Source organism: Saccoglossus kowalevskii, chromosome 1 (genome assembly GCF_978046115.1).
Source record: "Saccoglossus kowalevskii chromosome 1, keSacKowa6.1, whole genome shotgun sequence".
In the NCBI taxonomy this organism is placed as follows: Eukaryota; Metazoa; Hemichordata; class Enteropneusta; family Harrimaniidae; genus Saccoglossus; species Saccoglossus kowalevskii.
The window spans coordinates 12,710,140-12,724,634 of NC_140641.1; the positions used below are offsets into that span (position 1 = coordinate 12,710,140).

The 14,495-nt window shown below is 33.2% G+C and overlaps 2 protein-coding genes across 3 annotated transcripts in view; one reads left to right on the forward strand and one right to left on the reverse strand.

Annotated features, from left to right (window-relative positions):
* The window catches only part of LOC100378084 (ras-related C3 botulinum toxin substrate 2-like), a gene marked incomplete at its 3' end in the record, with an annotated part of 18,263 nt that continues 3,768 nt past the window's right edge, over positions 1-14,495 (forward strand). Inside the window, 7 exon segments of the mRNA NM_001184916.1 lie at positions 1-82; positions 2,580-2,738; positions 3,570-3,684; positions 6,057-6,174; positions 6,433-6,593; positions 7,811-10,320; positions 11,843-11,853. Coding sequence (NP_001171845.1) covers positions 2,623-2,738; positions 3,570-3,684; positions 6,057-6,174; positions 6,433-6,593; positions 7,811-7,888 — 588 coding nt within the window. The 5' untranslated portion in view covers positions 1-82; positions 2,580-2,622.
* LOC100378385 (uncharacterized) overlaps positions 12,695-14,495 on the reverse strand; it is a 16,407-nt gene continuing 14,606 nt past the window's right edge. For both annotated transcript variants that reach the window (XM_085498936.1, XM_085498939.1), the window contains exon 16: positions 12,695-14,242. In XM_085498936.1, coding sequence (XP_085355062.1) covers positions 14,013-14,242 — 230 coding nt within the window. In that variant the 3' untranslated portion in view covers positions 12,695-14,012. The remainder of the gene's footprint in view (positions 14,243-14,495) is intronic.

Here is a 14,495-nt window from a genome sequence, read left to right on the forward strand (position 1 = left end):
GTTCGCGCATACTCTACTGGTCTCCTTATTGTGTGCTTAAATAACCTCATCGGAGGCAACCCCAGTTGTACCGTTTAGGTAGGTAGGTATTTCGGGTTTCCCTACTATCGAGGGTGTTATTCATTTAGTGTAAAATGACGGTTAATTCACACAAATTAAGCTTGTTCGTTGTCCGATTTCTCAACATGGCTACTGTGCAAACTAGTGTCTTGCTGTACATTACATTTGTATAGGGTGAGATCACTGTGAAATCGTACACCCAATGTTGAATTAATCATAATTCGTATTATGAGTGTACATATATATTTGGATTTTACTCTGATCCAAACACCCGTTTTAATATTATGAGCAATCCGTTTGACTGCGGCGATGGTAAACGCACTGGGTGGCAGATTGATTGTAGGGACGTTTAGTACGTACGCTTGACTATGACGAATGAACGACCTTCAAAGCTCCATTGATAATCAACTATCATTTGCAGTATTCGTCATCGCTTACCCAGTTGATTTGTTGTCTTCATCCATAATACAAAACTTACTCAAATTGACTATTAATATTTAATATTTAATATTGCAATTAGCTTAATTAAATAATTATTCAATTTATCTATTAAACTACCCATCCCTGTAATGTTATGATATTATATTACAGGGAATAAATATGTCTATTCAGATGCAAAACAATATTTTTTGTGTTGTCTACTTGACTATGAAACACATTATGTTGTTCCCACACAGTTAATTAGATTTCATGTTGTGGGCAATTAAGCGAAAATAATCATCATCCTAATTAATAGAACACTGATGTAGATTTTGGTAATTATATTCATGAAAAGTTAATAGAATGCTGTGATGTAGTATTTGGTAATTACTCCAATGTATAAGAGATGCTCCATGCTAAATTCAGACTGCTGAAACATAACTGTAGAAAAAAGTCATTAAACTACAGACAGCATAATCCTGAATGGTTTTCATGCTCCACTCAAGTAGAAATATTATAATTTTATTTGTGAATGAACGAAAAGATAATAGTAATAATAGTTTCATATCTATCCAACCACTGTAACTGTATCTGTATTTTGATCCCCAAGCAGTGTTTTATTTATTTATTTATTTATTTATTTATTTATTTATTTATTTATTTATTTATTTATTTATTTATTTATTTATTTATTTATTTATTTATTTATTTATTTATTTATTTATTTATTTATTTATTTATTTATTTATTTATTTATACTGCATCTGATTTAACCGATTACTGACAATAATAATTACATTTTATGTGCATTCATTGCACTCGGGAAAGCTAAACATCTTATCTTTAGATGGTTTTCACAAACTGTTGTTATTATACTGTGTGGCCTTCAGTGTTTGGTGGATTCACATAACCTGTAGTTGTATTTGTCCTATTTGCATATGTTTTAAGGGAGAATAAGTCACAGTTTAATGATTCATTATTTAATGCATACTGTTTTTGTTTTGAAATTGAAGATGTGTTTCTAACAAAGCAAATATGGTTACTGTAACCTTTGGAGAAGTTTGCAGCACAAGTACAGAGTCTATACAAATATACAAACATGGTGTTATTTTGAATATGAATAATTTCTGTATCAATATTACATAATTTGAATTGCAATAATATCATGTGTAATTAGCATATCAATAATTTCCCATTGTCTCTCATAAATTAAAGCATTGAGGTACATTGGGATATTATGAAAATAAAACTAACCATAATTGGTAGAAAAATAATAATATTTAATTTGGATAGTGTGTTTTTTTCACAGTTAAGAAATAAATTATGAATATTGAGTAATTGTAAAAACATGAAAATATGACGATGTTCATTAATTATGACCCTGATACTGTGTCCTTCCTATCCCAATTAAACCATGCTAATTGAGTGATATTGACGTGTTTAAAATTTAACCTATTATTAGTAAATCAATGCAGTCGAAAATAAATACATGACATACAACACCTGTGACATAATATCTAATTAGAGTGTCCACCCATATCATGCAGATTGTTGGTTTGATTCATATGAATGTCTCAGCAGTGAAAATTATACCATATGATCTATTCAAACTTTATTCAATATACTGTAAAAGGGTTAATTATTCACTGGGTTTTAATTTTGCTTATTTCGCTGACTGGAAAATGAGCCAAATTAAAACCCAGTGAATATGTAAAATTTAGCATAGAACACATTATCTAAATGATAATAACTGTGAATTTAAAACCCAATGAATATGCGTAAAATGCTAAATCAGCGAAATTTAAACCCAGCGAAAATTAGTCATTATACAGTATCCAAATTGATCAACCAAGACATTTTTGGGGGGCTCACAAATATATACATGTCTTTTAGAGATGGTCTTCTATTAAAGAAAATGCAATAAATCTGATCGTCTCGCCAGTGGAATGAGTATACATACTAGGCTAATGGCAAACCAAGTTTGAGAAATGGCTTCTAGCCAAAAGGAATGTCAGTTCATTGTGTCGTTCTTTCCTCAATGCACATGAGAAATCGATTACACTGAGTACACTCATGCTGTTATCATTTTTTTTTCAGAGAAGGTGAGATTCCAAGTCCATATATGGGCATACATTTTGTAGAATGTCTGGAGCTCGGCCAATAAAATGTGTTGTTGTAGGTGATGGTGCTGTTGGCAAAACATGCATGTTGATTTCGTACACAAGTAATGCATTTCCCGGGGAATACATACCCACAGTGTAAGTGCCAACTGATTTTTTTTTACACATGATAGTCCCAGAAAAAAATATTCATGATTTATAAATTTTTTCGCTCATTACATTACTGTAATTTAAAATTTGTATTCGTTTTTGTCAGAATTTTATGAATAAGTTTTCATGAAAAATCAAAATTAAACCACAAATTTAATGACAATTTTAGAATGGTTATGGAATTTATTTTCTACCAGAGGTTCATTTGTATCTAGCCTGTTTTGACGTCACTGAGCACAAAAGCGCTTTCTTTGGTAAAATTGTGGTCAAAATTCATGATATAGGCATTATGGCCAATTAGAGTATTTTCTACTCCCTCCATGTTTGTCATTAACTGCGAAAATGTTTGATTAAAGTAACAGTATAGTGAAAACAAATATTATAACAATCTGATGTATAATACCATCCATGGAGGCAGTACTGTGAAATACTTTATTTTCGCTTGGAATTAATTTTTGCTATTTTCGCTGAAGGAATAATTCAGTGAAAATAAAATCCAATGAAAATACCCTTTTTCCAATATTTTTACATTCAACTCGTCAAAAATCGTTGGAAATAAATTCCATAAAAAACACCAAAACAGTTTTTTCAGCGAGAATTAATTCCAGCTAAAATTATGTATTTTAAAGTATACAATCCACAAATGCACATACCGGTATACAAATTGAGTCGTAAAAGTGGGATCATTGTCTTAGTTACGCTCTCATATACTTCATGTCTAAATACTTCAGTTTACCCAGAGTAAGACTAATTGTTAATGTTCATCATCAGATCATTCGTAATTGTTTGCAATTATTATTCTTTTCTTTCTTTGTTTAGTTTTGATAACTACAATGCTGGATTCGTTGTAGACGGCATCCCAGTTAGCTTGGGATTATGGGATACAGCAGGACAGGAAGACTACGACAGATTACGGCCATTGTCATATCCACAGGTAACAAAATGCAGTATGGTGGCTTTTTTATAGTTTGTCAATATTTCCAGATTCTGACCGTACATTTAATACATTAGGATCATGTATTGATTGCAGTAAGGTTGTTAATTTATTGCCTTTCCGTCACATTTGCATCCCACATTTAAATTTTCAGAAAACACAAACATTGCTACCTAACTTTAATTTTGTGTCTATGCAATTATTTTATTTAACCCTTTTAATGCCATATTTTTTTCCAAAATTGTGGTGCAATATTTTGTTTATTTCTTTCTTTTTTTAAATAATTTTGTTGACTATAATAATTTTCAATTGGCGTGAAGTTTTAACATATATGAAAAATGTCAGTCTCATTTGATGGATAGTGACAAACATTGGGTTAACCTTTTCACCACCAGATTTTTTCGGCCAAATTTTTCTATAAAATTTCTGGAAATGAACCCTTTTTGACTCCCGTGTGCGAAGCACAAAAGGGAGTCTTTGCAGTTACCCTGTCTGTATGTCTGTATGTCTGTATGTATGTATGTCACTTTTTTTGTTCCACCGTTATCTCAAGAACCACTAATCAAATTTTGGTGAAACTTGGTACATAGATGCTCTGGGATAATGCGCAGAGTTGATTAGGTTTTGGTAAAAATCTATGAATATTAATTACCTAATTTGCATGATAATTAGCTGATTTTTAGCTGTTCCAAGACTTTTCCACTGATATCTGAAGAACCACTCATTGGATTTTGATGAAATTTGGCACATGGATGCTCTGAACTAGTGCGCAGATTTTATTAGTTTTGGGTAAAAATCTATGAATATTAATTACCTAATTTGCATGATAATTAACTGATTTTAAGCTGTTCTATGACTGTTTCACTGATTTTTGAAGAATCACTCATTGGATTTCAATGAAACTTGGCACATGGATGCTCTGAACTAATGCGCAGATTTGATTAGTTTTGGGTAAAAATCTGTTAATATTATTAATTACCTAATTTACATAATGATTAATCAATTTTTGGCTTTTCCACTGATATCTCAAGTACTAATCATAACATTTCAATAAAACTTGGGACACTGCACATACCTGATAGTTTTTAGGGTAATATCAGTACATATTAATTACCTAATTTGCATAATTTTCAGCTTTTGATATTTCGAGTAGTAATGATCACGTTTCAATGAAACTTGGTACATAGTTACTTGAGGACTGTGCAGAGACCTAATTAGTTTTTGGGTAAATATTTTTGCATATTAATCACCTTATTAGCATAATTAGTTAATTTTTAGCTTTTCACCTGATATCTCAAGTACTAATCATCACATTTCAATGAGACTTGCGACATAGATATTCTAGGACTATGCAGAGACCTGATTAATTTTGGGATAAATAATTGTGCCTATTAATTACCTAATTTGCATAACTAGTTAATTTTTTGCTGTTCTATGATGTCTAAAAACCACTCATTGGATTTCAATGAAACTTTTAAAGAGTACCATCACATTTCAATGAATTGAAATTGAATTCATTTGTAATGTGTCTCCAAAACTCTCAGCACACGGGAGTTCTTTCTAAGCTTTCTTTGATTCATATTTCCATTTCAGCTAGATTTTGTTTTTATGTAAAAAAAAAGTTGTTCATACTCAAGAGATTTTGTACACAAGTCTTGTGTAGATTTTAATCTTCAAATCTACCCCCCCCCTCAAATTTAATATTGCCCAACCCTTAACTTTTGTAAATAAATCTATTTCTAATAGAATTCATAATAAACCATGTGTTAATGTTCTGTACCAGTATATCATGTAACAATTATCTGTGTCATGTGACCCAACATGACCTCTGTATTATGTAATGAATTTTTTATGTGTATTACGCTAGAAAAGAAAAAATGCCCTTTTTTCATCGTTTTTCTTTTGCAATATTTTGGTTGAAACCAGAAACCAAAAAGAAAACAATTGTTGTTGGCTTATTTGTGTTGAAGGTAAAGCTTTCTTTTGTATCTTTATTGATGCATATAAATGTATGCTTCATTTAAAAAAGTTATCGTAATCCAGAATCATTATTGACCTATTTTACAAGTTTAATTGGTTTCCATGACTTTTTTTTTGATGTTCTAGAATTTGTTATGATTTATGAATTTGTCCTTGAATAAAAACTGGATAAATAAGACCAGAAGTAAACAGAATTATTAACACTGTTTTGACCTAGCAACTATTCTGCTTTGTTCTCATAGTAATCTAGAAACTAGACTATATTGTTCTGTAGAATTCAAAACTTGGGAAGGCCTCACTTTAGTATCAGAAATACAGGGTCCCTCTAACATAGGACTTCAATATCACATTCTTTGCTGTATAACATTGGTGTTTTTATAATTTTTACACAGACCGACGTATTTCTAATGTGTTTTAGTGTTGTGAGTCAATCTTCGTATGAAAATATTACTTCCAAATGGTATCCAGAACTAACTCATCATTGTCCTGATGTGCCGTACATCCTAGTAGGTAAGTCATCTTTTGTTACATTTGCTTTTAGTTGAAATCATCAGCCAAGGTTTGGGGCAAGAAAGTGAAAAAGCGATAAAGAGCATTTTAGAAAATAAGTGATCTAACAGTTTTGAAAAAGTATTGACAATAAAAACCGTGCATCTTAGACATACTCGTCTCAATTGCTGGTGGCCATTTTGTGTCTAAGTCTTATTGAGTCATCATGTTACTTAGATCGTGTAAGTAAAGCATACATTAACAACATTTCTTACACAGGAACAAAAGTTGACCTGAGAGAAGATAAAGAGGTTATACGTAAGTTGGCGGAGGTTGGGAAGGCACCATTAAAGAAAGAAACTGGGGAGAAACTAGCATCTAAAATAAGTGCCGCAAAGTATATGGAGTGTTCCGCTCTGACGCAAAAGGGATTAAAACAGGTTAGAATTATTAAATGTTTCTATCATTGTGCATACATGCATGAGAGTTTGTTCTTGATTGTACAATGTATTTCTAGAGTCTTAGATATATTTCACCGTATTTGTGGGTTGCAGAGATTTCTGCTAATGCTATAATAGTTGAGTCCAGCAAATTTCATTGCCATGCTTGGCTGGTTCCCGCCTCAAGTGTCATGGCGCACCAAGCCACAAGAAGCCAGTAACTAATAATGGATCAGGCATTCTGATTGGTCCATCATGTTCTCGTTGCTCGTTCTATTTCCCTTGGTTATCCTCGTAGTCATTCCATATATAGAGCAGGGATTTTCCACCCTCTCAAAACATTCACGAATATAAAACTGTTATTTTTGTTATCACTTTGCACCAAAATAGCGAGAAATGTTAAAACTACCTCAAGTATAAAGTCTAAGCGGGCAGAATGAATGGACGTGGCAGACATGTTTACATAGAACGGAACTTGGAATGTTTTCAAATTACGTCACATACATGCCTTAGGGCCAGAATCCCGGCCCAGTGGGACAAAATGGCGATTACTATACATGCATATAGTTACCTGTGTCCTACTTTCCATTCAATAGGGACGCAGGAAACCAGCAAAATGGATTTGCATGTTTGTATGACAAACGCTGTATATTTATTTCTAATACTACCGGTAATAACTCTTGATTACAAGCACTGGCGAAATGTAAAAAATATATACCCTATTAAAATATACTCTCTAAACGTACATGTTATTAGAAGTGGAGAAAAGATATACTGTACTGATAATAGTAAACGAAAATTAATAAATATAGCATACTATACGAACGTGTTATAAGTGCATGAATATGCATGATATTGTTTGATCCCCAGAAATTTGAAAGTCACAAGTTTAATGCTGAGTTTAATGCTGACGCAGAACAGACAGTCTAATGATGGGAAACAAATGAAAAGCAAATTACAGTCTTGGGATGAGAATTAATCACTTGTTTTAGTTATTTTACAAACAGAAGCATTTTTCAGAAGCATTGATGTACACAACTATATCTTAGACAATTTCACAAAACAATGTGTTTTTAGCCATTGGTGGCAAAGTGACATAAAACAAATTTGTCATCAGCGACTGGCGAAGGGTTAGCGGAAACCAAAGTTGGTTTATAGAACACCTGAGATTCTACTGTTTCCTTGTAAGTAACCGAAATCTGTTCATTTCATTGCAGATATTTGAAGAAGCAGCCAGGGTAGTCTTGGTGCCAGTGCCTAAACGCAGGGCAGGAAGACGATGTAAATTCTTGTGAAAAGATCAAGAATTACCTCCAAATCTTTCCTATGCGTTGTACAGTTTTCTGATTTACTTAGATACCTTCAACATCATTGAAGAAGTCGAAACAAATCATGTTTTGTAAGCTAGTCATTCTGGATGTGTAACTGTGTGTGGATTACTGTTGCATAAACTGTTGGTCTTTTGATTACTAGGTGCAACATTTGGAGTGGCCAATGTTTGTCGATTTGGTTGATGAATGTATTTTATTCTCCGCAGGGTTTTCCATCTTACATCATCTTTTCTTATTGTAATACATTGTATTTGTTGCGCTATTTATCTTCTTTTCATTCATTCATTGGTGAGTTTATTTTTGTACCACTGATTTTGTTTACACTGCTGTAAAAGAATATTTTAATTATTTTTGTCATCAATAGAGAATTGATGTTTGTTTCTAAATGTGCGAAGACTACATAACGCTAAGTTTCGTTAAAAGTCTTACTGATGAATTGATAACTGTACACTTGATTATGAGTTGCAAATATCTTAGCGTGGCATGTAGGCGTGAGTGGCGCAGTCACCGGTTGAACGGCATCAGACCTCACTAATGTCTGACAGAATAGTGTGTCTCGTCGGCAAGGTCAATGCTGTGAATTCGCAAAGTTCATGCTTTCTTGCAAAGAGTTTCAATGAATATTCATTTTTGTGGTCAGGGTAACACTGTCATCAAAGCCGTGTTTGCATTGTCGGTAAAAATCACCGACTGATTTCAACAAGATGATAAACATTGGGTAGAAATAAACTCTGCCGTGAGTGGTTACTCTTTGATAGCCGTCACTATCTGACATTCCTGCAATTTGATTGGCACCGACAACAAATCTGCATGAAGGTGAAAAACTACATCGTTTTGTCAGACGTGTGTTGGGTTTGGAGCGACCTTGTCAGACTACAAATATCTAAGTGTTCAAGAGAATAATTAAAACGTCATGTCGTATTGTATTTGTTATGGATTGTGTGTCAGTAAGCATATTTTTTTATCCTGGTGGATTTTCACTCCTGCAGGGCCGCAGTGACTGCCATTTTTGGTATTGACAAATGTTTTGCTTGTGTTATTTATGTGTAACCTCTATTTATGTTGAACGAAACAAAAAGTTCAATATAAATTGACAAATTAACTTTAATGATACTATTTTATTTTAACTTGAGTTTTTATGGAAAAATGTTTTATTTTAAATATTGCTTGATCGTATACGTCAGAATACATGTGTAGAACATACTGTATACGGGTTATACAATGCAACTTGTAGTTACACTGCCCTCTATCATCTTTATGTTTATTACTTTCGTTTTTTTTGGGGGGGGTATGTTAACATAAACAGCATCTTTGTTGTTCAAAGTGAGGGTGTGAGTTGCTTAGCAACCAGAGAAATGTTTATGACAAATACCACTTTTAATCATTATGCTTTATCGTTTTTTTTTATATTTTATGAAAACTTAAAATATGTGTTGCAATGATTGATAAAGGGAGAGAACTCTCCCTAATAATTAAACCACTGATGGTTTAAAGAATATAGCAATGTAAGGGATAAGACTGATATTTATTATTCATAAGTCATTACTGGTGAACGTCACTTCAACGTTTGTAATGTTGTGATATTCGTGGTACATGTCATCACTTTACGCGTGTTTGAACAGTATATGAACGGCAGATGGTGTGACTGTACCGCTTTATCAAAGCGAATATTAACAAATCCTCCCATGATGCTTAATCTTTGCCTTCAGATTCCATGACTCTATTCGTATCAATCAGCTAAATGAAAAAAATAATACTACAGTAGCATAGTGAACTTGACATATATTGGTATCTGTGATTATTTGAACTATTAAGGTTGAACTATCCTCAGTTTTCGTTAGATTTGTCATGTATGCATGTGTATTTCTCAATAGCCAAATTTCACAAATTGGCTTCAGTAATGACTATGAGGATTTCAAAATCAGAGATTGCATCTGTGTCCCAATCTGTTGAAAACAAGATCCTAGTTTTTTTTAAATTTATTTTTTCATATATTTTGTTTTATTATTTATTTACAAATTACCAAAAAATAAAAAATGTAGTTAAAATAAAATATATGAAATGAAAAAAAAAAATACCTGCCATACTATTATTGTACATCAGATTATCATATACCTCGTATTGCTCGGCCTCATAATGCTATGGGAAGTGCACCCTCACATCAGGGCAATAATCTCCCACATCATGCCAGGCTTTAATCAATCAAAACAAAATGCGTTATTGTAAATTACGTAGTTTGTTTGACGTCACGCCGTGGAAAAATTGTAATTACGACTATGAGGTACGGTATATGATAACACCTGTTTGTACTGAGTACAGCAGAGCTATTGCTGCCCTTGGTCGTACGACTTGCACGCCCTCGCAAGCTCGGGCACTCCCGTTGCACCACCTTGGGCACAAAAGCCATATTCAGTCCATGAAGATTACTGTAATCAGACTATCCCAGGTTTACCACTTTGGGTTTCAACTCCATAGAAAGATGTTCAAGATATCTTCTCGTAACATTTAATTTTATGAGAATTTCAAATTAAGATGTAATGAATTTAAAATTATTCCATAGAATCAGTTAATATCGAATTGAATAATTTAGGATTTTTTTTACACATCTCTGTTGGATCTACGCATATAATCATGCGTAATACTGTAATATCCTAATTTTACTGTATTTTTTCTGAATTAAACGCCCAAGGTGCAATGTTCTTCTTAAAAATATTGTCTGTTATTATTGATATGGGTGTTTTTATGAATGAATGTGTTGCCATGGTGATTATATTTGGCACTATGAATGAATGAACTGATGTTTTATGTTAGGGAGGGGAGCACTTACATTATATATTGCGCATGCATAAAAATAAATTGTATTTTAACTGTAAACAGTAAATGGTAAACCAGGTAATTTCCATTTCGTGGTTATCTGACAGACCAGTTTTGTCTCAAAAAATACCAAAGCTCAAAATTAGGACATTTTGCAGCCATGTCTTTGCCAATTTCATTTTTGTAACCTGGATCCACTTTCAATATTACAATGTAGGTACAAAGGAAAGATATGGGTTGTCTACTGGTAGTATTTTAGAATTTCAAAAAAATTTTACCAAATAGTGAAAATACTAAAATTACCACTGTTTCTCTGGCATGCCTGGACAGATTTTATTCAAATTTGGCATGAATGTCACACATGCCTGTTTGTTTTGTGATTTGATTCAAAATAGCCGACTGACGACCATGTTAGATTATTTTCATAATCAGTACAAAGACAGGACATAATGGTACACACGTTGGCAATAATTATTTTTGTGATATTAAATAACACATATTGATAGCATTTAATATGGCATACCGGAACTAACATGCAAATAATTTGCATACATTTAGCATGAATATCTTAAAATTTAACCCCATGTTTATAATTGGTACAGCAAAGGTTATTTGGGCTCAGTATTACATGCATTGAAAAATAGTCTTAGTAGAGTTTGATGCCGCATGGTGATGCTGTTCCTAAATATACAGATAGAGGGCACAATTTTAAATTATCATAGGTACAGGGGTAGTTACATGTAGTCAAGAATTAAATTTTCATGCCGAGGGGATGAGTTGTATAATAAGAAAAAAAATATAATCACCCTATTTAAATTGTATGTGGGCAATACAAGAATACAATATTTTTTTATATCTTGAACACCCAATGTAAAACAGACTATGCCTTAAGGCTACAAGTATTTCTATCAAATGGTATTAATGATACTGGTTCATGAGATTAGGATTGATGCATAGATACAATTGTTGAGCAGAATATGAGTAAGTTTACACACAAAGTATGTACGTTAACATTATATCAGGGCCAATCTACTTCTTCTCCCACAGATTATCTCCAATGCGTTTACACGGTTGGGGGCCCAACGAGCGCCTAGATCTGCCAGAGTTCAATTCAGTTCAATCAGAGCCAAACGGAACAGCGCCGCCAAATACTTAGTATGAAAAGAACGTGGCTGAAATTGATTTTGGTGTCATGCTTATGTTGTTGTTTATTTACATGGCACGAAGCTGTTGAGCTGGGAGAAAAAAGTGAACAGTCACGAGTCTGAGACAATACACTGGTGTTAGGATTTAGGTGTCTTGATTAAACAGGATACATGGCAGCTAAAATAAGCTACCGGTAAATGTCTTACAGCCTATTCACTTAAGTTATTGTTATGCAAATCTACTACCTTGTAATTGTTCAACTGTTGTGATATGTGTAACAGTAGTCAACCTAAACCTAATAGGAACATGTCGCTGTATCATGGCCGCTTCTACGATTTTTATCTTCGGTGTCTTTAAAAAGTGTCTTCAAAATCGATTGGATCTGTTCAGTCGTCAATCAATCAATCTATCGCAGTATTTCTTCACTCTGCCAAATAGATATTAGGGGTGTACCTTTTCGTCAAGCCAGAAATTACACAAAGAATTACAAACGATGTTATCGCTGCCATAATTGAAATGAGAGGTTACTTGAAGAAGACGATTGAGGGCGTGATTTCAGCCCGCTAGTTGGGCCCTGATGCATATACACGACTGGAGCCATGTCGGTGCTGAATCCTATCGGAGTTCAACCCTGAGGGTTTATTGGTGCCAAACGCGTATACACAGCCATTTTTGCTGGCTAGACCTCCGACAAAATGTTGTCGTGTAAATGCAGCAATAGATGAACTATCCTATAAATGTTACCAGAACCAGATTCTTGATGGTAACATAAAAACAACAACTGCCTACAGAATATGTCAACCACATTAATTTACACTATTCATATTTTAATAATAAAAAAACTTATAATTCAATACAAACAATTTTGTTAAAACTATTGCAGTCTGTACATTGCATATGGCAGCCATTTACACATCAATAACATAACGCAACAAGTCTTTGCAACAAATGTACACAGTACACAGAAATTGTCATGACAAACCAGATAATGCCAAGTCAGTCAGTCAGTCAGTGCAGAAAGGCTTTCTATGTTATCAAAACTATGAACTCTTTGTGACATTCAATGATTACATCTAATATGAAACCCAATACTTGATATAAGCAAGACTTTTCGCGATTCACCTTAAAAAGTGATAACTGATTCTCTCCTATTGAAAATTAATTGAAAGAGAGTGAATGTCTGCTAGTGTTAATTATTGGGGGATCATGAAACTGAATAAAAGCAAAGCACGTCAATAGTGAGTACATTTAAGTTATTAATATTAAGTTCATAGGTCAATCAGCCTCTCAATTAGAGTAAAAACACACATGCACTGAAACAGTAGGCTATCATGTAGATTTCTTGTATGTTTGACATGCAGGCAGATTTAGACGAAATAAAGGCCAGATAAATATAATATCAGTAGTATAAAATTTAATCAGCTGGAAGGTCAACGCTCTGAAATGACTTACAATTAATTATGCAGCGTTATCTGTTGAGACAAAAAATTTAAGATTGTACCTTTTATACAATTAAAGTCAATTTGGATGTACATTGCTTATGATACATACGCCAATTACTGTTGTGAAAAAACTACCGCAGTAAGAGGCAAAAAACGATGTAATAACAACTTCCAAATCTACAATTTTACAAAACGAGAGTTAATCATTTTTGTACATATTTACATTTACCAAAAACATACATACCGGTACATACAACTCAGTATTTTGAGTTAAATGGGACACATCTACTATGAAGTTTATCACTAATCTTAAAGCACTGTTTAACATGACAAATCACTAAACATTGGGATAATAATTATAAAAAAGAAATAAATAAAAATCCATCTTCAAAAAAAATTAGACGATGAAATATTTGCATATGCTGCCAGAAGAATCAGCCGGTGACACTTTAGGAAAACTTACAATCTGAGGAATCATTTAAGTACAAAACTTAAGTTGATGGCTACACAGAGACATGCAGGAAATTCAGAAATTGTTAAAGCAATTGGAATGTACTTTTTATACATGCATTATTGCTGCATACTATTAATTAACGTAATGTTTTTTTTTCATTCATTTCGGCTATCCATGGGGGTTTTCAGTAAGGGATGTTTTGAGTATAAAGGACTCTGCATGATGGTCGATATTACGATTCCAAGTTTTTGACTTCATCCGCCATGATTAGTCGTTCAGTTTCCTCAAAGTCGTCCATGAGGTCTTCTTCACTGAGGCGCTTTTCGATATCAAAGTCATCGCATGGTGAGCTCAGTCCTGATCCCATGCCGATGTCCTGTTTGATTCCAAGTTCAAGATCAGAATTGATATCCTCATCCGGAATATCATCCAACATCGACATACGAGAAATGTTACCATCAGCTGCAAATGAAATGAAATGTGTTCAGTTGGCTTGCGTGGCTGTAATTGTTAGTAACAAATTGGTGTTATCAGAATTACTTAGAGCATCAACCTGTTTTATTCTGCTTTATTCAGTGAGCTCAGGAAAATGTGGACTCTCTGGTTACTCCGATTCACATTTCTTTTTATATGTTCAAGGTTATTATTTTTTACTTGCTGTCATCTCCAACATTTACTTGTGTTTTTACATAACAGATAAGAACCCCACATGCTG